We start from the raw sequence: 23,106 nt of genomic DNA on the forward strand, positions 1-23,106 counted from the left end.
CTCTCTCTGTCAAATAAATAAAATCTTAAAAAAAAAATAAAAAGAAACGTTATGGAGAGTAAGTTCTGACGTGCTTGACCAAACTGTTAAAAGCAAGAGGCTGAATCAACTCTGCCAGAAAATGGATAAAAAAAAAATTATAGTAGTAAGGATCAAGGAACAAGAATTCTTTCTGAACACAGCAGTAAGTGAATATATTCTTTTAAAAATAGCCAGATACCACCTCACAAAAAAGCAATTCATTCTCTTGAAATCTGGTATCGGGATTTGGTTCACTGAATTCTGAAAACCATTAGAGAAATTCTCCATTTTTATCTGACTCCTCCTCCTCCCTTATTTGATACCTGCTTAATGAAACTCAGCACCACTCTGCTTGCCACCTTTATCCATCTATTCATCGAGGGGTTTTTGTCAAAGATGAAAGCTCATGTACACTCAGGAACCTGCCTCAGAGCCAATGCTTTAAGATCCTGTCTTCTATGAGTCAACAAGAAAAGGATAAAAACTCAATGGAAAACTGATCAGGAGTAATGAACAGTAAAGTCTGAGAAAGAAATCCAGCATGGCTAATAAACATCAGAAAATATGCTCAACCTTTTTATTACGCAGGAAAATGCAATTTCTAGAGACACAACCTTTCACTCATCAGACCCTCTGATCGTATCAAGTGTGTGTCGGATGGGGGAAGATAAGCACCCCCATACTGGGGGGGCCAGGATGAAGGCAGTGTGACCATGCCTAGCAAAGCTGAGCATGTGCACACCCCAGCAGTACGAGTCTGCCATAAACAAACATTCACGCATGAACAAAGAGACCTGCGCAGGGAGGCTCGATCTAGCACTTCACTATCAGGAAAAACTGCAAACAACCTAAACGTCCTTCAGTGGAGAGAAGAGTAAATAAACAAGGTATGAATTGTTAAATAGTGGTTAAAAGGAATAAACCTGATCAACACATAACTCAGGAACAACGTGAAATGCAAAAGCAAGCTGGAGATGCACAACAGGATGCCATTTATGTAGCACTTAAATATACCAGCCCCAAGTGCTACAGATCGCTTACGAGTGTGTATACGTGTATGTCCAAGTATTAAAAATGAACTGGGACAATGTCACACCAAATTACAGACTGCTTCTGGGGCATGGGAATAGGACTGGCGGTGGGAGGGGACCGTACTGTTATCCTGATTAATACTCCTTATTATTAAAGCTCTGTTTTTGGGGCGCCTGGGTGGCTCAGTCATTAAGCGTCTGCCTTCAGCTCGGGTCATGATCCCAGGGTCCTGGGATCGAGCCCTGCATCGGGCTCCCTCCTCTGCAGGAAGCCTGCTTCTCCCTCTCCCTCTCCCTCTCCCGCTGCTTGTGTTCCCTCTCTCTGTCAAATAAATAAAAATTAAAAAATCTTAAAAAAAAAAAGCTCTGTTTTCTCAGTATTCTGGCACAGTTGTTAATTCTAGGTGGTGGCAATGTGGGTGTTTGTTACGTTACTCTTTGTCCTTTTCAGTATTTTGGAATGTCTTCCTCGCCCCACAAACAACATACAGAAAGCTTTTGGAAGACACTGTGTCCCCTCACTTGGGAACACAGTATGGCTTATGTTTTCCCACAGCTGACACGCCAGATGTCTAGTCTTCACTTTCTCATCTCGTCACCTCATCTAGGCTCTTCACTCCTCAGAGTAGGATCAGTGTTTTCCATACACTAGTGGAGTGCAGTGACCCAGCTGGGCCAAAAGAAGCACTTAAAAACTGAGATCACTATGATGATTATTTTCTCAAGTTTTCTAAAGAAAACTCAGTAAACGCTGCGCGACTTTAAATATTAAGGCAGACTTACTTTATCAGGCTCTTTATTTAATGGAAGAGTGCTCAATTTGCAAGTATCATCTTCCTTTACCTGTAATGTGTCCGTTGTGCTCCTTGAGTTCATGAGCTTTCACCCACTGGCTCCCGTTCTTCTTATAGATGTGGACTTCGTGATTATTGGGGCTAAGAGCAATCTCTGGAGGAAAAAAGTCAACAGTTAACACCTAAACTTGAAATTGTCACCAAAACAGAGATATGTTAGTTTTTTTTTCTTCAAAGATTTTATTTATTTGTCAGAGAGAGAACAGGCGCGCAGAAATGGGGAGTGGCAGGCAGAGGGAGAAGCAGGCTCCCTGCTGAGCAAGGAGCAGGATGTGGGACTCAATCCCAGGACCAGGGGATCATGACCTGAGCCGAAGGCAGAGGCTTAACCGACTGAGCCACCCTGACGTCCCTGTTTTGTTTTGTTTTTTAGATTTTATTTATTTAAGTAATCTCTACACCCAACATCGAACTCACAACCCCAAAGTCAAAAGTCGCATGCTCCACCAAAATGAGCCAGCAAGGCATGCCAACAGCTGGCATTTTATTTTATTTTTTTTTAAAGATTTTATTTATTTATTTGACAGAGAGAGACACAGCGAGAGAGGGAACACAAGCAGGGGGAGTGGGAGAGGGAGAAGCAGGCTCCCTGCAGAGTGGGGAGCCCAATGCGGGGCTCAATCCCAGGACCCCGAGATCATGACCTGAGCCAAAGGCAGACGCTTAACGACTGAGCCACCCAGGCGCCCAACAGTTGGCATTTTAAAAATAGGTTCAAGGAAGGAGTAAGAAATCTGTTTTAAAAATATGGTTCCCAAGATTTACCCCTGAAAAATTCCTCTTATTATTTTTACCTCTACTTGGATCCCATATTTTAAAATGTTTTGTAGAAAAACTGAATTTAAAAATTCATTTTAGGGTGCCTGGGTAGCTGAGTTGGTTAAGGGTCTGCCTTTGGCTTGGGTCATAATCCCAGAGTCCTGGGATCGAGTCCCACATCAGGCTCCCTGCTCAGTGAGGAGTCTGCCTCTCCCTATATCTCTCCCCCCTGCTCATGATCTCTCTCTCTCAAATAAATAAAACCTTTAAAAAAAATAAAAATTCCTTTTATTAGAGACATATACAACTATTTTTTTTAAAGATTTTATTTACTTATTTGAGAGAGAGAGAGAGAGAGAGAGAGAGTGAGAGAGAGAGCCCAAGAGGGGGTAGGGTTGGAGGGAGAAGCAGACTCCCTGCTGAGCAGGGAGCCCGATGGGGGACTCGATCCCGGGACTCTGGGATCATGACCTGAGCCAAAGGTAGTCGCTTAACCAACTGAGCCACCCAGGCACCCGAGACATATACAACTATTAAGTAAAGATTCTAATCAGTAAGAATTAAACAATGTTATCATACCTTGCTGATAAAATTTTAGCCCATAGTAAAAATATTTGACATTTTAATTCACCTGTCCAACATTATTAGCAACAAATATTTACTTTGTTAGAGTTTCTGAAACACTGAAAATAGCTCAAACATTCTCATTACTGCTATCATGCACCCAGCTTGGAACCATCGGATCTACTAAAAAAAACAAAAACAAAAAACAAACAAAAAACCCCCAAACTTGATTCTGGTCATTAAATACATCAAAGCTTTCCTTTACAATAAAGCCAATATGAATCACAAAGTAAAATTCTGTTTTCAAGAGAAATCTCTCAGACCAATTTGAAATATTAAGAATATACATATATATGATAAATTTCTTTTGAATTTATATTGATTTTTCACTCTTTCTAGTTCATCCATTAAAAAAAACCCCAAAACGCTAATTTTTTTTTTTAAGATTTTATTTATTTGGGAGCGAGAGAGACTGTGAGAGATAAGGAGCATGCACACGAGCAGGGGGGAGGGGCAGAAGGAGGGAGAAGCAAGACTCCCTGGTGAGCAGGGAGCCTGATGTGGGACTCAATCCCAGGACCCTGGGATCATGACCTGAGCGGAAGGCAGTCGCTTAACCATCTGAACCACTCAGACACCCAAAACACTGATTTCTTATAATTAAAATTAGGATCTATGATTCAGACTTTAGATCATTTACTAGTCCTACCCCTTCTATTATATTTCTTTTCCTTTCCCTCCTTAGGAAAGTTACACTTGTTTTACAGATGAAACTGTGGAACCAGATAAATATATCTAGCTCTAAAATCCTAAGACTTTAAGTACTTTCTCAAAACCAGTTATATGTATTTCTCTAAATTTCTAAGATGCTTCAAAAGCCAAATCTAAAGCTGAAAAATGCTATAAATTTCAAATTATAATAACAAAACTATGTCTTAATATTTATCAAGTTTATCAAGTAGTTTAAATGAGAACAATGATAACTTTCTACTAAAAATAATTGGAAATACTCCAAAAACCCATTTTTACATGGGAAAGTAGACACAGAGGACACAGGAAACAGCTATGGAACTGTGAAATGATCACAAAACAGAAGCTCTAGATTCACCATCCTGGCATGTTACATATTAGATTGAAAGATCAAAATCTCAGCTGGCTTCTTTGCAGAAATTAATAAGTTGACCCTTAAATTCATACAGAAATGCAAGGGACCTACAAGAGCCAGAAGAATCTTGAGAAAGAGGTACAAAGTTGGAACTCACATTTCTCAATTTCAAAACTTACTACAAAGCTACAGTAACCAAGACAGTGTGGTCCTGGCATTAGGATAGACATAAAGATCAATGAAACAGAATTGAGAGTCCAATAACCTTCACATTTATAGTCAGCTGATTATTGACAAGGGTACCAAGACAGTTCATTAAGGAGAGAATAGTCTTCAACAAATGGTGTTGGGACAACTGGAGAGCCACATGCAAAAGGATGAATTTGGGCTCTCTACCTCACACCTTATACAAAAAACTAATTCGAAATGGATGCAAGATGTAAATATAAGAGCTAAAACTGTAAGACTCTTAGAAGAAAACATAGGTATACATCTTTGTGACCTTGAATTAAATGGTTTCTTAGATACAACAGCAAATGCATAGCAGCAAAAGAAAAAAATAAACTGGACTTTTTCAAAACTAAAAACTTTTGTGCTTCAGAGGACATCATCAAGAAAGTGAAAAGACACCCCACAGAATGGGAGATTTTGTAAATTATATATTGTGTAAGGGACTTATATCCAACTCTTATCATTCAACAATAAACAGACAACCTAATTTTAAAAATAGGCAAAGGATCTGAATAGACACTTTTCCAAAGAAAATATATAAATAGCCAATAAACATTTGAAAAGATGCTCAACATCATTAGTCATCAACAGGGAAATGCAAATCAAAACAACAATGAGATATTACTTTATACCTACTAGAATACAGTGGGTACAGGGCTATAACAAAAAAGACAGATAATAATAAGTGTTGACAAGGACACAGAGAAACTGGAACCTTCATACACTACTAGTGAGAAAGTAAAATGGCACAGCCATTTTGGAAGACAGTCTGGCAGCTCCCCAAAACGTTCAACATAGTTACTATATGACCCAGAAATTCAAGTCCTAGGTATAAACTCAGGGAACTGAAAACATATGTCCACATAAAAACTGGTATGTGAATGTTCACAGGAGCATTATTCGTAATAGCCAAAAAGTGGCAACAACCCAAATGTCCACCAACTGATGAATAAACTGATGGAAATATGGTATGTCTAGGGGGCGCCTGGGTGGCTCAGCAGGTGGGGCATCTGGCTTTTGATTTCAGCTCATGTCATGATCTCGGGGTTGTAAGGAAGGAAGAGGGAGAAGCAGACTCCCCACTGAGCAGGGAGCCTGATGCAGGGCTCGATCCCAGGACCCTAGGATCATGACCCGAGCCAAAGGCAGATGCTTAACTGACTGAGCCACCTAGGCACCTCCAAAAAGCTTTATTTTAAAGAAGATAGTGAATATAATTTAATTTTTAAAAATAACTCATGGGCACACTACTACACTTCTGTCTGTTCTTAGGGGTTTTTTTGGCCTCCCTCTTACATACTCTGTCACTTTGCTTGTTGTACTGTGCCTACTTCTAAGAGTCTTTTCCATCCCTTTCTAGTTGGTTGGAGTTAGAAAACTAGAAACTCAAGCTTATTACAATAATATAGTAAATAGTAGCTAATACTGCTCTTAGCACATCAGGAGTAAACTATACGTCTCCGTAAGAGCTTATTTCTAGGTCTGAGTATTCTGACTAAATATTGGATGACTGTGACATTACTACACAACCATTTCAGACACTGGGCTCTTAAGGCAATGAAAGATGCCTCCGATATAAACCATTCTCCAACTCGTACTGTAGACAAAGATATGGACACAGAGCCAGAAGGCTTAGATGCTAGCAATGGCTCTAACATTAACCACTGGAAAGTCCTTCCACTGGCAACTCTAGGCCTTGGTTTCTCTTATCTATAAACCAAACAACTGACCTAGTTTCCTTTCGAATCCATGGCCATGCCCTTTTCACATGTGACACAAGTATGTGATCCCTAAAAAAGTGCTTACGTATAAAAATATCAAAGGCACCAAAATAAAGGAGTAAAATTAACAGCACACTTACGGGTACGATCCCTGTTCCAGGCATGACAGGTGATTGGCTCTAGTAAAAACTGATGCAGGGACATTATTCTTAGTGTTTTCAAAGGATAGAAAGCTGTAATAAACAACAGAAAAAAGCATTTAAAATGGCAGGCAACACATATTTAAGTTGTCTGGGGATCCCAAAGTGTTTGGGGATAAATAATACAGTACTGCCCCATTAAAAAATCAATCTCAATGTCAAAACTTAATCATTTAAATACAACAAGCATTGTAACCACCAGTGTATACTTTATTCTGTCAAGGGTCATCAAGGGACTCTAAAACCATGGGTTAAAGATTGTTGGGGTAAAGGATATTCACACAGTCTCAAATTATCATCCCACAGATTATTTACTAATTTCAAAGAGAGAAAAATGAGCCTTAACAACAACAAAAAATCTGGCAGTCACCATCTTAACCAAGGGATCAAACTTATTATTGAAAAGACTGGAACAATCTAATCTGATGGGCTTCCTGATGGGAGGAAACACAAAGTACACATCATCACTTAAAAATAGTGACCACTTGGGGCGCCTATAGGTGGGTCAGTCGTTAAGCATCTGCCTTTGGCTCAGGTCATGGTCCCAGGGTGCTGGGATTGAGCCCCGCATCAGGCTCCCTGCTCTGCGGGAAGCCTGCTTCTCCCTCTCCCACTCCCCTTGCTTGTGTTCCCTCTCTTGCTGTGTCTCTGTTAAATAAATACACAAAATTATAAAAAAAAAAATAGTGACCACTTATCATCCAGACCAGAAAATGTTTAAGAAAGCAAAAAGGGGCATTATTAATTATGTTATGACAACAGGTGACAGGACTATCCTGGAGAAACCTCGTAATATGGCCAACCCACCTATCAAGTATTTCTGCCAAACATATTTGCTCTAAATCCAATCAAGACCCAGACCTACTTTCCAGTTTAGATGAAATAAAGGGAGGTGGAATTAGTCAAATAACACAAAGGGGAAATAAACAGTTCAAACCAGAATATATGCCATCCTATAAAACAACTGGCCTGTACTATTCATTAAGAGGCAATGGGCGTGAAGTGGACTGTTCTAATTCAACAAATGAAACTTGATTGTAATCTATATTTTTAAAAATAGCCATACAGGACATATTTTGCACAATAAAGAAAATATGAATTTATACTACATATTACATAACAATATGAAGTTATTTTCAATATCCTAACTATAACTGTTTGCCATTAGATAGGAGCACGATCTAACCCTTAGGAGATAAAGATGATGAAGCGTTCAGGGATGAAGTGTCATGATGTCTTCTGTAATTTACTTTCAATAGTTCAGGACAAGTAGATATATAAAGAGTAAATGTGGCAAAATGTTAACAGCTGGTAAATCTACAAAAACAGTAAACTATACAGGTGTTTGTTACATTGCTCTTTAAACTTTCTACTGAAAATGAAAAGCAGGAATCTGTGACACACCATTAAATTCAAAGTCAAATAAAATTCTCTATTTCATAGATACCCACATCTAGATCCACCAAAGAGGCAACCATTACCTGAAATAAGAGAAATCTTTTAAAAAAGCAGCCAGATCCTCCTTCCCGTTATCATTTTCTAAGAGGCCCTCACACAACACTCTGAAGTTCAGTACAAGTCTTTAACCTAGGGTGGAGACTGAAATGTAATTCAGGAATTCTGATGTAAATAGAAAATGAGTGGAAAGGACAGCAGAAGGTTATGAAGTGAACAACTGAAGTTCAGCAGAGAAAGCAGAGATAAATCTCAGTGGAAAGCAGAAGAAATGTCTCTGCTAACGGTTGTAAAGGAATCCAAAGGTCAAAAAGAGATTAAGCACACCCTTAAATAAAACATAGGATATCTTGAACTGGCAGAGAAATGTCAGTGTTTCAAATTCACTATTCTAAAGTGAAGATATTTATTTAGGTCACTTTTTTTATTCTTACATATTCTAGAAAGCAAACTGCAACTTACAAGTAAAGAAAAAGCCTCTAACTGGATTAAAAAAAAATGTTTACATGAATTCAAATGAGGGTGCTTAATGTGTTTTTAATTTATTTTTTATTTTTTTTATTTTTTTAAGATTTTATTTATTTATTTGACAGAGAGAGACAGTGAGAGGGAACACAGGCAGGGGGAGTGGGAGAAGGAGAAGCAGGCTTCCCGCAGAGCAGGGAGCCCGATATGGAGCTCAATCCCAGGACCCTGGGATCGTGACCTGAGCCGAAGGCAGATGCCTAACGGCTGAGCCACCCAGGCGCCCCTTAATGTGTTTTTTAAAACAACGTCCAGATGCTCACTGCATGATTCTCTCTCATATCTGATATCAGATGCTTACCCGTCACAACAGGTTTTACTCATAGTTACTCAAAATAACACACTGTGTCACAAATATCTCCTTAATTAAAAGCAATTTAGTTCAAAAGCTGTATTTTATAAGCTCATTTGTTAATTAAAACAAAACTGGCCTACAAATAATTCAATGTGACTACATGCAATAAAAGCACACATTACATGTATAGTTAAAAAAAAACAGTTGCAAAGACTTTCTCATTCTTTAACTCAGTTTTTTAAGAAAACTTAATTTATTTTTAAGTAATCTCTACACCCATAGTGGGGCCTGAACTTACAATGCCGAGATCAAGAATTGTATGCTCCACTGACTGAGCCAGCCATGCATCCCTCAACTCAGTTTTTTAAGCAAAGTAGCAAAGCTTTCAAAAGAGGTAAACATTTACATAATGGCATAATTACTCCTAAAATTGCATTTCTAAATTTGTTGTATCATTCAAGTTCCATATTTGGACATACACTCAGACCTGTACTTCATTTATAATCATGTGGATATTTTAAGTCTGTAGAGTAAGACAACACTCATGTTTGTCAAATTTATAAGGTACCCAGTAAACACAGTCTGTATTCATCAAACTCAGTGAGTGCAGGAGAGCAACAGCTGGAATCTGTACCAAGAAAAAGATACCTCGTGACACAGCATGATAATTCTAATTCTAAACTGTGATTAATATTTAAGTGAAACCTGAAAACTTTTGTCTTAATGAGAGTAGACAGGAGAAAAACGGATAGACAAGGCAGTGATACGAAATTTGACAAGCTTCTGATAAGCTTTTACTATACAGAGCTGAAAGGAAAAATGACTTATAATGATTTATAGTATGATTCCAAGCACTCCCCCTACAACCCAACTCCTTTTTTTACCTACTGCTTTGAATACAGTCATTCTGACGTTTGGTTGCCATGGACTCTGGAGCCAAGGGGACCTGGGCTTGAACCCTGGCTGGGTCACATACTAGCTATGAGACCCAGGGCAGGTCACTTAACAATACAAAATCTCATTTTTTAAAAATACATAAAATGGACATGTCACCGACAACCCAAGGCTGTAGGTATGAGGATTAAATGAGGTAACATGTGAAAACATGTAGTACAAAGCCTAGCCCAAAAGAGATGCTGAATTAGTTCCCTTTCTTCCTTTGACCCAAGGCTTTTGAACCATCTCTAAAAGCACACACTGGTTATTATCCTCTGAACTTGGAAATGTCTACATATATTTTGAATTCTTGGCCCTGAAGCCTGAAAGTATTTGTACAGTAACGATGTCAGTTCCCTGCTTAGGGTCAGTTTCCAACACTGTGATTCATCCAGTTTCTAACTGCTCTCATTACCCAACCCAGCAATCCCAGGTACTCCAACAAGGTCACCACACCCTCCACAAGGTTCTGAGACAAGGTTTCAATGCCAGGCACCAGCCTTACCGGCAGATCATTTTAAACTTCTTTATGCAGAATTTGTTTCAGCACAGGATTAGTTAACTAGATCAAAATACTGCCACTCTTCCTCCAAGCAAGTGTTTTATTTTTCCAAGATAATCCCCTCCTTTAACTGTGATAAGTAGATGAAGTAACCTTGGAAGGTTTCCGAATACTCTCTGGTAGGAAGCAGCCAGTTACACCCACTTCCTAAAAGGGCAAAAACACCCTCCAGACTGATACCCTCTCCTTTTTTCCTTAGATACCTGAGAAACCCAGGACGTACCTGAAACCAAAAGGTGAGATAAAATTGATTTAAAAAAGGGCAGAACTAGGATAACTTCGGTAATTTAGAAAATGAATGGAGGTAGATAAAAAGTAGATTAGCATTTCCTTCAAGTTCCAGAGCTGCATATGAGAACAGATGGCTTTCTCATCAAAGATTCTAAGCTACAATTTATTAAGTGTCTACCACGTTCCCAGAAGTGTAGTTAAGTACAGGGAGAGGGCCAGAAACATAAATACATCTGACACTTTCCTGGTCCTCAAGTCTGGTCGGAGGTGGGGGCGGGGGAGGGTAGGAAAGGAAGGGAAGACGGTATGATGTGCACAGAACGCCCAAACAGTAGGAATAACGAGTATGTATTCAGCACCTACTCTGGGCCAGGTACTAGTCTGGACAATTAATGCAAATAAACTCACTTCCTCCAAATAGGTAAATAAATAAATAAGTGACGATAATAATAATAAAAGCCCTGAGAACATTCCTACTGCAGACGAGGAAACAGGGACTCAGAGATGCAACCTTCACCGCTAAGTGGTGGCGCCGGGACTGGAACATGGGCAGTCCCACTGCAGGGGCTGGAACGTGAAAGGGGCTGCATAAAAGGCTCCGCGGAGCGAGAAGGGCCGGGTGTGTGCAATAACTGACTTAAGAGAAGGCGGCACTCGAGCGGAGGGAGGCTTAGAAGAACTCGGGGGAGGGTCTTTCTGCAGTTCGGGCGCCCCCCCCCCCCCCCGGAGCTGAAAGATTGAGGGCTGCCCCAGACAGGAGCGGGACATGCCAGGGTCGCCCACCGCGCGCAGTACCTATTCTAGATGCTAAAGAAACGTTCCGTCGTGACGCTCGGCTAGGAGGAAGGTCATCTCATTTACTACAGTTTTACAGATTGTGATGAATGCCCGCCGTAGAGGAGCGAACAGGGCTGCGGAAGCGCAGGTAAAGGAGCCGCTCATTCTGGCACTGAAGGGGGCTCGGAGCTGGGAAAGCTCTAGAGAAGCGATCTGTGGGGGCGCCTGGGTGGCTCGGTTGGTTAAGCGACTGCCTTCGGCTCAGGTCATGATCCCGGAGTCCCGGGATCGAGTCCCGCATCGGGCTCCCTGCTCGGCGGGGAGTCTGCTTCTCCCTCTGACCCTCTTCCCTCCCGTGCTCTCTCCCGTGCTCTCTCTCATTCTCTCTCAAATAAATAAATAAAATCTTAGAAAAAAAAATCGATCTGTGTGTGTGGGAACCCCAGGGGCTCGGCGGGCCCCACGGAGACTGGGGATCCCCGCCCCCTCCGGAGGCCGGGCCAGGAGACCCGGCCCGCCCCTCAGCCCCTGGGCCCCGCGGCCTAAGCCCCCGCCTCACCGCCCCCGCGGGTTCAAGTCCGGTGCGAGGCCGGGCCAGTGCAGGCCGACAGGGCCAGGAGCTCGCCCTGCTGTCCCTTACCTGGGATCGGGGCAGTGCGGACCGGCTCGGAGCGGAGAATTCGCGGACTCTGGTCAGTCGACGCGAACAGGCTCCGGCGGACGCGGGTGGAGGACCGAGGCCCAGAGGGAGCGGCTGACAGATCCCGGAAATGGCCACGGCGCCTGCGCGGGGCGGCCGCGCGGTGGTCTGCGCACGCGCCTAGTTTGGGCGCGCGGCCGGGGTCCGGCGCGGGTGCGGTGGGGGAGGGTCCGGCGTCCGAGGGGCCCCTTGCGAGGGGCGTCGTACACCGCCTCGAAGGTGGTGGCGAAGCGGCGTGGAGGGCTTCATCTTTTTCTAAATAAAGTTTTCTCAGACTCGTGGATCGATGTGTGGAGCGTTGACGCTGTCACAAGTGCTTTTGTCAGGAAATGAATTAGCGAGGGCCGAGGCCTTTTAGAGCGAGCCACAGGGACCCGACGAACGAAACGTTTTTCTCCCTTCAGAGAGAAGGTTCCCTCTTTTTTTTTAATTTTTATTTTAATTTTTTATTGTTATGTTAATCACTATACATCACATCATTTGTTTTTGATGTAGTGTTCCATGATTCATTGTTTGTGCATAACACCCAGTGCTCCACGCAGAACGTGCCCTCCTCAATACCCATCACCAGGCCAACCCATCCCCCCACCCCCCTCCCCTCTAGAACCCTCAGTTTTTCAGAGTCCATCCTCTCTCATGGTTCGTCTCCCCCTCCGACTTACTCCCCTTCATTCTTCCCCTCCTGCTATCTTCTTCTTCTTTTTTTCTTAACATATCTTGCATTATTTGTTTTAGAAGTACAGATCTGTGATTCAACAGTCTTGCACAATTCACAGCGCTCACCATAGCACATACCCTCCCCAATGTCTATCACCCAGCCACCCCATCCCTCCCACCCCCCACCACTCCAGCAACCCTCAGTTTGTTTCCTGAGGTTAAAAATTCCTCATATCAGTGAGGTCATATGATACATGTCTTTCTCTGATTGACTTATTTCACTCAGCATAACACCCTCCAGTTCCATCCACGTCGTTGCAAATGGCAGGATCTCATTCCTTTGGATGGCTGCATAATATTCCATTGTGTATATATACCACCTCTTCTTTATCCATTCATCTGTCGATGGACATCTTGGCTCTTTCCACAGTTTGGCTATTGTGGACATTGCTGCGATAAACATCGGGGTGCACGTACCCCTTCGGGTCCCTACATTTGTATCTTTGTGGTAAATACCCAGTAGTGCAATTGCTGGATCGTAGGGTAGCTCTATTTTCAACTGTTTGAGGAACCTCCATATTGTTTTCCAGAGTGGTTGCACCAGCTTGCATCCACAAGAAGGTTCCCTCTTAAGAGCCAGTTTCTCTGTGGAAAGCCTCTGAGGCCCTCCCCGAGGAACCTTCTTGACCTTTCTTTGGTCAGAATCACTTGTTCCCTGCTCCCAAAATGGCACTACAGGACAGAGGAGTTGGGGGAATTCATCACCCCCCGAAACACGTGGAGATAGTGCTTGCTCTACAGATGCGGCTTCTACAAAATGCCCTGAACCCCACTTCCAGCTAGACTTGGCGCCCTTGAACCCATAGAAATCCTGGAGCAGCCCTCCTTTCGTCGGGGCCACTGGAGGTCACCAACAGAGTGCTTCGGCCGGCTTATGAGTTTGACCCCAATGCTTGCCCAGAAGGTGGTGTTCACAAAAGTGAAGTTGTCACATTCCTGATTTCAGAGCCACACTGTTTTGTAGGGTTAGTTAATCCAGCTGTCCAAGAAGCACTAATGCACTGGAAGGAAATTGGTTTTATTTTGCCCTATGGCTACAAAGTCTTTGGTCCTAGGGAGATGGAGGACAGATTGAGAGAGCAGAACGATCATTTTAAATTAATTACCTCCCTCCCAGTGACAACATCTTGGCCCAGGAAGGACAGCACACATGGAAGCAAGGATTCCTCACGTGTCTGCAAGCTACATGAACTCATCCAGAAGTATGTAGAGTTGGTATCCAGAGTCAAAATACCAACTGTTTTGTTTAGATCCCATCTCTTTACAAAAGACAGTTCCTTCTTTGAAGGAGTTTATAATACGAATAGATGAGAATAACATACAAACCAATAGACCTTGGTGAAGGTGTTGATAGAAGCTGGTGCCAGGGCTGGCCTCCTGATACCTGTCCAGAGCATTTGCCATTATCACCTCATGCCCTGGTTATACCAGCCATTGGAGTTCCAAGCAGGGTGAGTTATTTTTAGTGTGTGTTTTTTTACATGCATAATCACACTGACCTAGTATGCCAAATGAGGATTCTCTTTTAAAAAAAGTAGTACCAGGAAAGGTGGTACTTAGAAATGGGAGGAAGTGAAGGGTTGGATAATGTCATGGAATGATTTTGTTCGCTTTATTGATTCAATTGGAATAGGAACAGGATTGAATTGGAAATGGGTCAAACGTCAAGTCATCAAGTGTTTAATGCGTGTTCACCAAGTGCCAAGATTTGTGTTAAGCATTTCAATAGATGTACAGAAGAGTTGGGTAAGATCTTTCTGTCCTCAAAGAGCCCAGAAGCTAGGATGAGATCAGTTCACACATAATTTTAAATACAAGGAAATACACAATGCCTTCAACCTGGAAGATCCTACTTAATATTTGTTGAATGAAACTATGAATGAGTGAAATAAACAGTCTGGGATTTCAAAGAACACAGAGGTTACGACCAGTTGTGAGTGGGAGGAAGGGCTTATATCAGGAAAGTACCCAATCATAGGTCAGAAAGATTACATGTTTGCAAAGGCCTAAGGATTTCCATCTGCTCAGGAGGGCCTCGATTTAGTATCTGGAATGTGGTTTGGAGGATAAGAAGACTGGTTCTCCCTTGAACCCCAGCTGAACAACAGGGAACACTACTGCCGGTCAGACTCCATTTTGTTGTTTTTTTCTTTTTAAAAACATTTTAGAAGTAATCTCTACACCCAATGTGGGGTTCAAATGGATGACCCCTGAGATCAAGAGTCACAATCTCTACCAGTCGAGCCAGCCAGTTTCCCCTCTGCCTCTATTTTGTGTTTTACATGGGTTAATGCCTACCACCTACTCACCACAAAGACTGTTGGAAATATTTATTGACTCAATGCCTATAAAAGCTGTAAGCAAACAAAGACAAAAACATAAATGCATACTCTGTTAATGCTTAATAATGCTTATTGCCCACTCCTTTAGATATTGTCCTATATGGTTCCAAGGAGGGAAAGTTTCCTATGGAAAGGATCTTGTACCATTCAGTACAGAGGACTAAAAAATGCATGCAAATTTTTGCACTCTACGCTGCTTTACCCAGTTCGTTTCCATAGCACAGAGGTGGGACCACTTAGTTTGTGGGGTGTCTAGAGGCATAAGGTAGTCTCAGATGGTATATAAATACCCTACTATCACAGATATCATTCTTATAAGACAAACACATGAGCAAACTTATGAATACCACGTATTGTTTTCCTAATTGGGTAAGCAAAATCTGTAGTTCACTAACCTGTAAGTCTGGAGGCCACGGCCACTTACACATTTTGCTTCTGACGCCTTTTCCGTGTTAGGCAAACTTAGGTTATTTTAATAGAAAGATCATATGATGGAGTACTTAAGAGAGTTCATTGACATTGCAATAAATAGAACTGGGTTCAAATTTTGGCTCTGCAGCTTACCATCTATATGACTTCGGAGAAGTCAATCAATTTCTCTTAAGTTCATCTGTCAAATGAGGATAATAGTTTCCACCTCTATAGTATCCACCTCTTAGGGTTGGTCTTAGGATTAAAATAGAGAATGTATATAAAGTGCTTGTCAGTTCTTGGCTTATTAAAAGTGTTCAATAAATTGTGGCAGTTATTATTTGAACATAATGTACCAAGTTGATTGTCACAGTTTATTGTTTCCCGGTTGTTTTCTTCCAGTCTGTGGCTTCTCTTCATTTGTTATCTTAGTTAATATCTTTCAAAGAGCAGAAGTTCTTAATTTTGAGGAAGTCCATTTATCTGTTGTCATGTCTAAGAAATCTCTGACTAATCCAAGGTTATATAGATTTTTTTTCATGTTTTTTTCCTAGAAGTTTTATATATCGATTGATTTTAGAGTGTTAAACTAAACTTGCATTGTTGGGAAAAGTCCTACTTAGTCCTTTTTTTTTTTTTTTTTGTGGGCAGCAAAGCAAAATTTATTGAGTGATAGTAAAGTGATAGTACAAAGCTCCCAAAGAGGGAGGGGACCTGAGCGGGTTGACCAGTCCTACTTAGTCTTGACATTATTTTCATATGTTATTGTATTCCTTTGCTAAAATTTTTCTTAAGAATTGAGCAATTTAGGGGTACCTGGCTGGCTCAGTGAAAGGAGCGTGCAACTCTTGATCTTGGGGTGGTGAGTTCGAGCCCCACGTTTGGTGTAAAGATTACTTAAATAAATAAAACCTAAGAAAGAATTTAACAATTTAAGGGGTGCCTGGCTGGATTAGTCGGTAGAGCATGTGACTCTTGATCTTGGGGTGGTGAGTTTGAGTCCCACATTGGGGGCGGAGATTACATTTAAAAAAGTCTTTAGAGGCTGGAACCAACTTGCTCAAAGACATACTATCAAGAGTAATAAAAAAAAGTCAAAGCAAATACTTAAAAGAAAAAAGGAATTTAGCAATTTAAAATCTTGGCTTATGAAGGATATTGTTTTGAAGTCTACTTTTCCTGTAATTCTTTTGTTTTTTAGTTTTGGTATTTGAGTAATTCTGGCTTCATAATGAGTTCAGGAGTATTCTTTCTCTTGAATTTTCTGGAAGAGTTTGTGTAGAATTGGCATTTCTTAATTTTTAAACATGGAAGTTTTAAGTTATATTTTTATTATTGATTTCTGCCTTAATTGCATAATTTCTAGCTTAATTACTAATTTGTTTTTGCTTGCTTGTTTTGATTACTAAGAAAGGTGTGTTAATATCTCCCAAGTGTTGTGGAGTTGTCTATTTCTACTCTCTGTTATTTTTTTCTTTGTATATTTTGAGGCTATATTATAGGTGCCTCTATGTTATGGAATTGTCATGTCTTGTGAGTTGGATGTTTTATCATTATGAAATACTCCTTTTTAAAAAAAATATTTGAGAGAGAGAGTGCAGGTGTACCAGTGGGGGGAGGGGCAGAGAGAGGGGTAGAGAAGCAGATTCCATGCTGAGCAGGGAGCCTGGCTCCAGGCTCAATCTCACCACCTTGAGACATGATACCTGAGCCGAAATAAAGAGTCAGATGCTTAACTGACTGAGCCATCCTGGCACTCCCTGCATTTTTTTTAAGTAAGCTGTACACCCAATGTGGGGCTTGAACTTAAAACACTGAGATCAAGAGTCCCATGCGCTACCAACTGAGCCAGCCAGGTGCCCCGGAATATTCCTTTCTAATAGTGCTTTTGCTCCTCTGATATTAATACAGCTATACCAGCTTTTTTTGGGTTAGGGTTTGCCTAGTATATCTTTTTTTTTTCCTTTTTTCCTTTCAACCTTTCTATTACCTTATGCTTTTAGATGTGTTGCTCATAAACAACATGCAGTTGCAATTTATGATTACAGTATTTTTATCCTTTAACTGAAATATCCATCCATTTACACTTAATTACTGATATACTTGAATTTACTCGATCATCTTATTATATGCTTTATTTTTGTCCTGACTTTTCTGTTTTTTTCCTCTCTCCTTTCTTGCCTTCTTTTGGATTGATTGTTTTTTATTATTCCATTTTCAAGAACTAATTTAGAGGTGTGCTGGAGCAGGCTCACACTGGCTCAGGAGAACAGCTTGTGCTCTCTTTTCCCAAATTCATGTTCAGTAACCTCTTATTGGTAGCTTGAAATTAGCCACCATGGGAGCATTTATACCATAGGGAGTAGCAAAGACTGCAGATCAGGGCTTTCATCCTATAGAGCACACCAATGATTAGTACTCTCTCTTCCTGGATAATGCAAGGGTCTTAGATTACCTTAACTCCGTTATTATTCTTTTGCATAGTTATATACTATCCTTGTCATACATTTTAATTCTATTGTAAATACCATGTATTTGCCATTTTCTGAAGTTCCTGTGGGATTGTTTCTATTACCAACTTGTTGTTTTGACTGGTTCTCATTTGTATTCTTGTCATCTTATGTGGTTGGTTATCAATGTTGTGTCTAACATTTTAATTTTTACATTATGTGGGAATAGTTTGAGACCTAAAATGATTTTATCTTTGCCCAGATAAGATTTTCATTTTCATTTTGCCAAGTGCCTGAGGATGTCAGCAGTCTGGGATCACCTTAATCTAATTTTAGGATTTGAGATTTTTCTGGGTCATTCAGATGACTCAAAGCTTGGCTCCAATCCTTGAGAAGAATGTTCACCTTCTAATTCACATTCTTCTCAAGGATTGGATCCTAGTGTCCTATCCCCAAAGCACAGATGTGATGGCTAATTTTGTCAACTTAACTGAGCCATGGGATACCCAGATATTTGATCAAATATTATTCTAGGTGTTTCTGTGAGGGTGGTTTTGGATGAGATTGACCTTTTAGACTGGTAGACTGAATAGAGCAGATTGCCCTCCATAATGTGGGTGAGCATCATCCAATAGTAGCATCTATTTACCACTCAATAGAACAAAAGGCTGACCTCCCCCTAGTAAGAGAGAATTCCTTCCTCTTGACAGCCTTTGAACTGGAACATTGGCTCTTTCTGGTTGTCCAGCAGTTCTGGCCTTCAGCCTTGAACAAGAATATCAACTGTGCAGATGTTTTGCTTGCTAGTCTCCATAATCATATAAGGCAGTTCCTTTTACTAAGTCTTTTTTATATCTGGGTATCTACTGATGTAACTGTGTATCTACATCTGTATCTGTCTCTATTTCCTATTGGTTTTGTTTCTCTGGGGATCCCTGATTACTACAACAGACGTTTACCGGGACCCTTGTCCTTGGAGGGCCCTGAACTGCATCTTTTGTCTCTTTAGTATGACAGACTTTTGAAAGTACTGTTAGGCTCTCAGCCACCTGGTCTAGAATCAACAAATAGTCCTTGGGGTGAAGCAGTCCTAAAATGCTAGGCTCACTCTCTGATGTTCTCTTTTCTCTTGGATATTGACCTGGTATTTACTGCCTTATTAGCTCTCTCTTATCTCTTATCTTTGTATATTTTTTCCACCTTTCTAGTTATCGCTAGTGGGAGAGTTGTCTGTCACCCTAGTCCTCCATTACCAGAATCACTTGGTAAGTAATTATTTTTAAAATTGTCTCTATTTGACTCCAAATGGTTGAAAGACCTAAACGTGAGACAGGAGTCCATCCAAATCCTAAAGGAGAACACAGGTAGCAACCTTTTCGACCTTAGCCGCAGCAACTTCTTCCTAGAAACATCGCCAAACGCACGGGAAGCCAGGGCAAAAATGAACTATTGGGATTTCATCAAGATAAAAAGCTTTTGCACAGCAAAAGAAACAGTCCACAAAACCAAAAGACAACCGACAGAATGGGAGAAAATACTTGCAAATGACATATCAGATAAAGGGCTAGTATCCAAAATCTATAAAGAACTTATCAAACTCAACACCCAAAGAACAAATAATCCAATCAAGAAATGGGCAGGAGACATGAACAGACATTTCTGCAAAGAAGACATCCAAATGGCCAACAGACACATGAAAAAGTGCTCAACATCGCTCGGCATCAGGGAAATCCAAATCAAAACCTCAATGAGATACCACCTCACACCCGTCCGAATGGCTAAAATTAACAAGTCAGGGAACGACAGATGTTGGCGGGGATGTGGAGAAAGGGGAACCCTCCTACCCTGTTGGTGGGAATGCAAGCTGGTGCAACCACTCTGGAAAACAGTATGGAGGTTCCTCAAACAGTTGAAATTAGAGCTACCGTTCGATCCAGCAATTGCACTACTGGGTATTTACCACAAAGATACAAATGTAGGGACCCGAAGGGGTACGTGCACCCCAATGTTTATAGCAGCAATGTCCACAATAGCCAAACTGTGGAAAGAGCCAAGATGCCCATCGACAGATGAATGGATAAAGAAGAGGTGGTATATATACACAATGGAATATTATGCAGCCATCAAAAGGAATGAGATCTTGCCATTTGCAACGACGTGGTTGGAACTGGAGGGTGTTATGCTGAGTGAAATAAGTCAATCAGAGAAAGACATGTATCACATGACCTCACTGATATGAGGAATTCTTAATCTCAGGAAACAAACTGAGTGTTACTGGAGTGGTTGGGGGTGGGAGGGATGGGGTGGCTGGGTGATAGACATTGGGGAGGGTATGTGCTACGGTGAGCGCTGTGAATTGTGCAAGACTGTTGAATCACAGATCTGTACTTCTGAAACAAATAACGCAACATATTTTAAGAAAAAAGAAAAAGAAGAAGATAACAGGAGAGGAAGAAAAGGGGAGTATGTCAGAGGGGGAGACGAACCATGAGAGATGATGGACTCTGAAAAACAAACTGAGGGTTCTAGAGGGGAGGGGGTTAGGGGGATGGGTTAGCCTGGTGATGGGTATTGAGGAGGGCACGTTCTGCATGGAGCACTGGGTGTTATGAACAAACAATGAATCATGGAACACTGCACCAAAAACTAATGATGTAATATATGGTGATTAACATAACAATAAAAATTAAAATAAAATTGTCTCTATTTGTGTTTTATTTTGCTAAATTCTATTGCATTAGTTATATATCTTTAACACATTATCACATTGTTCATTTGCTTTGCAGTACATTTGTTGCAGGTTATAGGGAATATTTAATTTTCATCTAATGTAGTGTATATCATCACATACTGCTGGCAAATGTAATCACTATGGAGTTTGTTAAGTGTTAAGTAATTAGGTAATGATACATGTAAGCATATAAAACGTTTATATTATGTGGAAATGTTTGGAGAATTGTTTTATTGGTGTTTAAGAGGGTTTTAGTGATATTTAGAGAAACTGGTTAGAATTTTTGGGCAGGCAGTGCATGCATTCTTATTTCTCATTTAAAAGAATCTAATCTAGGCTCCTTTGATCTTAGAGTTGTTTTCAGAAATGGGTTAACCGGGGATGACTGTAGTTCTAATTTGTAGTATATAGTGTACCTTTGCTTTTGTGTGCTTATATCTCAGATATATTGTGGGCTTCTTCTTTTGTCACAGTCCCAAATGAAACTGTTGGCAAAAAGTTGAGTAATTGTACACCTGGAGGGAAGCTAACCAACACAAAGAGTGTTTCTCCAGGAACAAATTTAAAGTGGTAGAAAATTGCAAGTCTGATGAATATTTTTGTCAGAGCACTGAATGAAATGACTGGTTTGCTTATGAGCATAACTGTTCTTGTTTGGTTCCTAGCAATTTCTTTTCTTTCTTTAAAGATTTTTAAAATTTTTTAAAAAGATTTTATTTATTTATTTGACAGAGAGAGACACAGTGAGAGAGGGAACACAAGCAGGGGAAGTGGGAGAGGGAGAAGCAGGCTTCCTGCCGAGCAGGGAGCCCAATGCGGCGCTTGATCCCCGGACCCTGGGATCGTGACCTGAGCCGAAGGCAGACGCTTAACGACTGAGCCACCCAGGCGCCCCAAGATTTTTAAATTTTTTTCAAGTAATCTCTACACACCCAACATGGGGCTCAAGCCTACAACCCTGAGATCAAGAGTCACACACTCCACTCACTGAGCCAGCCAGGCACCCCTCAATTTCTTTTTCTTGATCCCAGGGCCAATACAAGATCATTTGCTGCATTTAATTGTCATGTTTCTGTAGTCTAATATGAAATAGCTCCTTAGCCATTTTTTTCCTTTTCTTTCTTTCCCTCCCTTTCTTTCTTTGTCTTTTTGTCTTTCTTTCTTCCTTTTTCTTTTCTTTCTTTTTTTCTTTCTTTCTTTCTTTCTTTCTTTCTCTTTCTTTCTTTCTTTCTTTATCTTTCTTTCTTTCTTTATCTTTCTTTCTTTCTTCTTTCTTTCTTTCTTTTTCTTTCTTTCTTTATCTTTCTTTCTTTCTTTCTTCTTTCTTTCTTTCTTTCTTTCTCTTTCTTTCTTCTTTCTTTCTTTCTTTCTTTCTTTCTTTCTTTCTTTCTTTCTTTCTTTCTTTCTTTCTTTCATCTTTCTTTCTCTTTCTCTCTCTCTCTTTCTTTCTTTCTGCCTGCCTTTCACAACATTGACAATCTTAAAGAGTCCACACCAGTTATTTTATAGAACGTTCTTTAGTTGGGGTGGGCACCACCTTCATCAAGTGTCAAACTCAACATCACAAACAGTGGCACAAATTGACATCATGTGTCTTCTGGTGTGATGCGGTGGGTGGGACACAACTTTGCTTATATTGTATTCCCTGCCCAAAAATGCATAATCTGAATTGAATTATGACAAACCTCTCTTGCCCTCCGAATAAAGTCCACACTCCATAACAAGTCATCAAGGTCTCCTATGTTCTGTCACCGTCATCTCTCACCATGTCCTCTGTGTGACAGACACTCTGGCTATCCACACATCATCACCTTTACCCTCTTGGCTCCACTACTTTTGTTCAGGTGGCTCTTCGGGAAGCCGGGCCTTTCCCTAACCCTGGAAATGAGCCACAGCTGTTCCTTGCCCTATGTGGCAACCCCATTGCCACTTGCTGCTAATTGGTTTAGGGAAGGGTTTGTGACCCATTTCTGCCAATCAGGACTCAAGAAGTCTCTTAGGGAGCTTCTGGGAATAAATATGCTCCCTGATAAAAAGGATGGTGAGGAAGTCTTTATTTTTTCCCTGTCTTAAACATGGCTGTGGGAAGATAGGATGGTTAGAGTTGTGGCAGCTGTCTTGATAGACCCCAGAGAAGAGTAGTGTGGAAAGGTGAGACCTGGGCTGCTCACACTGCACTAATTCCAAAGCTGTCTGTGACTGCAGGGGTTGGCGTGTAAGATCACTGAACGTCTATTGCTTGTGCCGCTGTAGCTCGTGTGTTGCTACCTGCCACCAAGCACACTCCAGCTTGTTCTCCCCACTCCCACTTTCCATTCCCACATGCTCTCCCTCCTCTTTGAGGGAGAGCAACTCCTACTCATACTTAGGCTTCCGCAAAGACATGATTTCCTTCCTTTATCTTCCAAGACTGGGCTGAGTGCCTCTCCTGCGCCTATTTCCGTAGTAGTCTTCCTAATTGCTAAACCTAATGTTCACAATACACTTT

General features: G+C 41.0%; 1 protein-coding gene across 3 annotated transcripts in view; it reads right to left on the reverse strand.

The window, feature by feature from the left end:
• ARPC1A (actin related protein 2/3 complex subunit 1A) overlaps window positions 1-11,991 on the reverse strand; it is a 28,782-nt gene extending 16,791 nt beyond the window's left edge. For all 3 annotated transcript variants that reach the window (XR_015766413.1, XR_003606897.2, XM_028088435.2), the window contains exons 1-3: window positions 11,908-11,991; window positions 6,427-6,519; window positions 1,896-2,000 (exon numbers count right to left, since the gene is read on the reverse strand). Coding sequence is in view for 1 of the 3 variants with exons in the window: in XM_028088435.2 (XP_027944236.1) it covers window positions 1,896-2,000; window positions 6,427-6,490 (169 nt within the window). In the remaining 2 variants the exon portion in view is untranslated. The remainder of the gene's footprint in view (window positions 1-1,895; window positions 2,001-6,426; window positions 6,520-11,907) is intronic.
• Between the last annotated feature and the right edge of the window lie 11,115 nt (window positions 11,992-23,106).

Source organism: Eumetopias jubatus, unplaced genomic scaffold (assembly GCF_037043125.1).
Source record: "Eumetopias jubatus isolate StellerSeaLion01/CBP00866 unplaced genomic scaffold, mEumJub1_p1.0 scaffold_12, whole genome shotgun sequence".
NCBI lineage: Eukaryota > Metazoa > Chordata > Mammalia > Carnivora > Otariidae > Eumetopias > Eumetopias jubatus.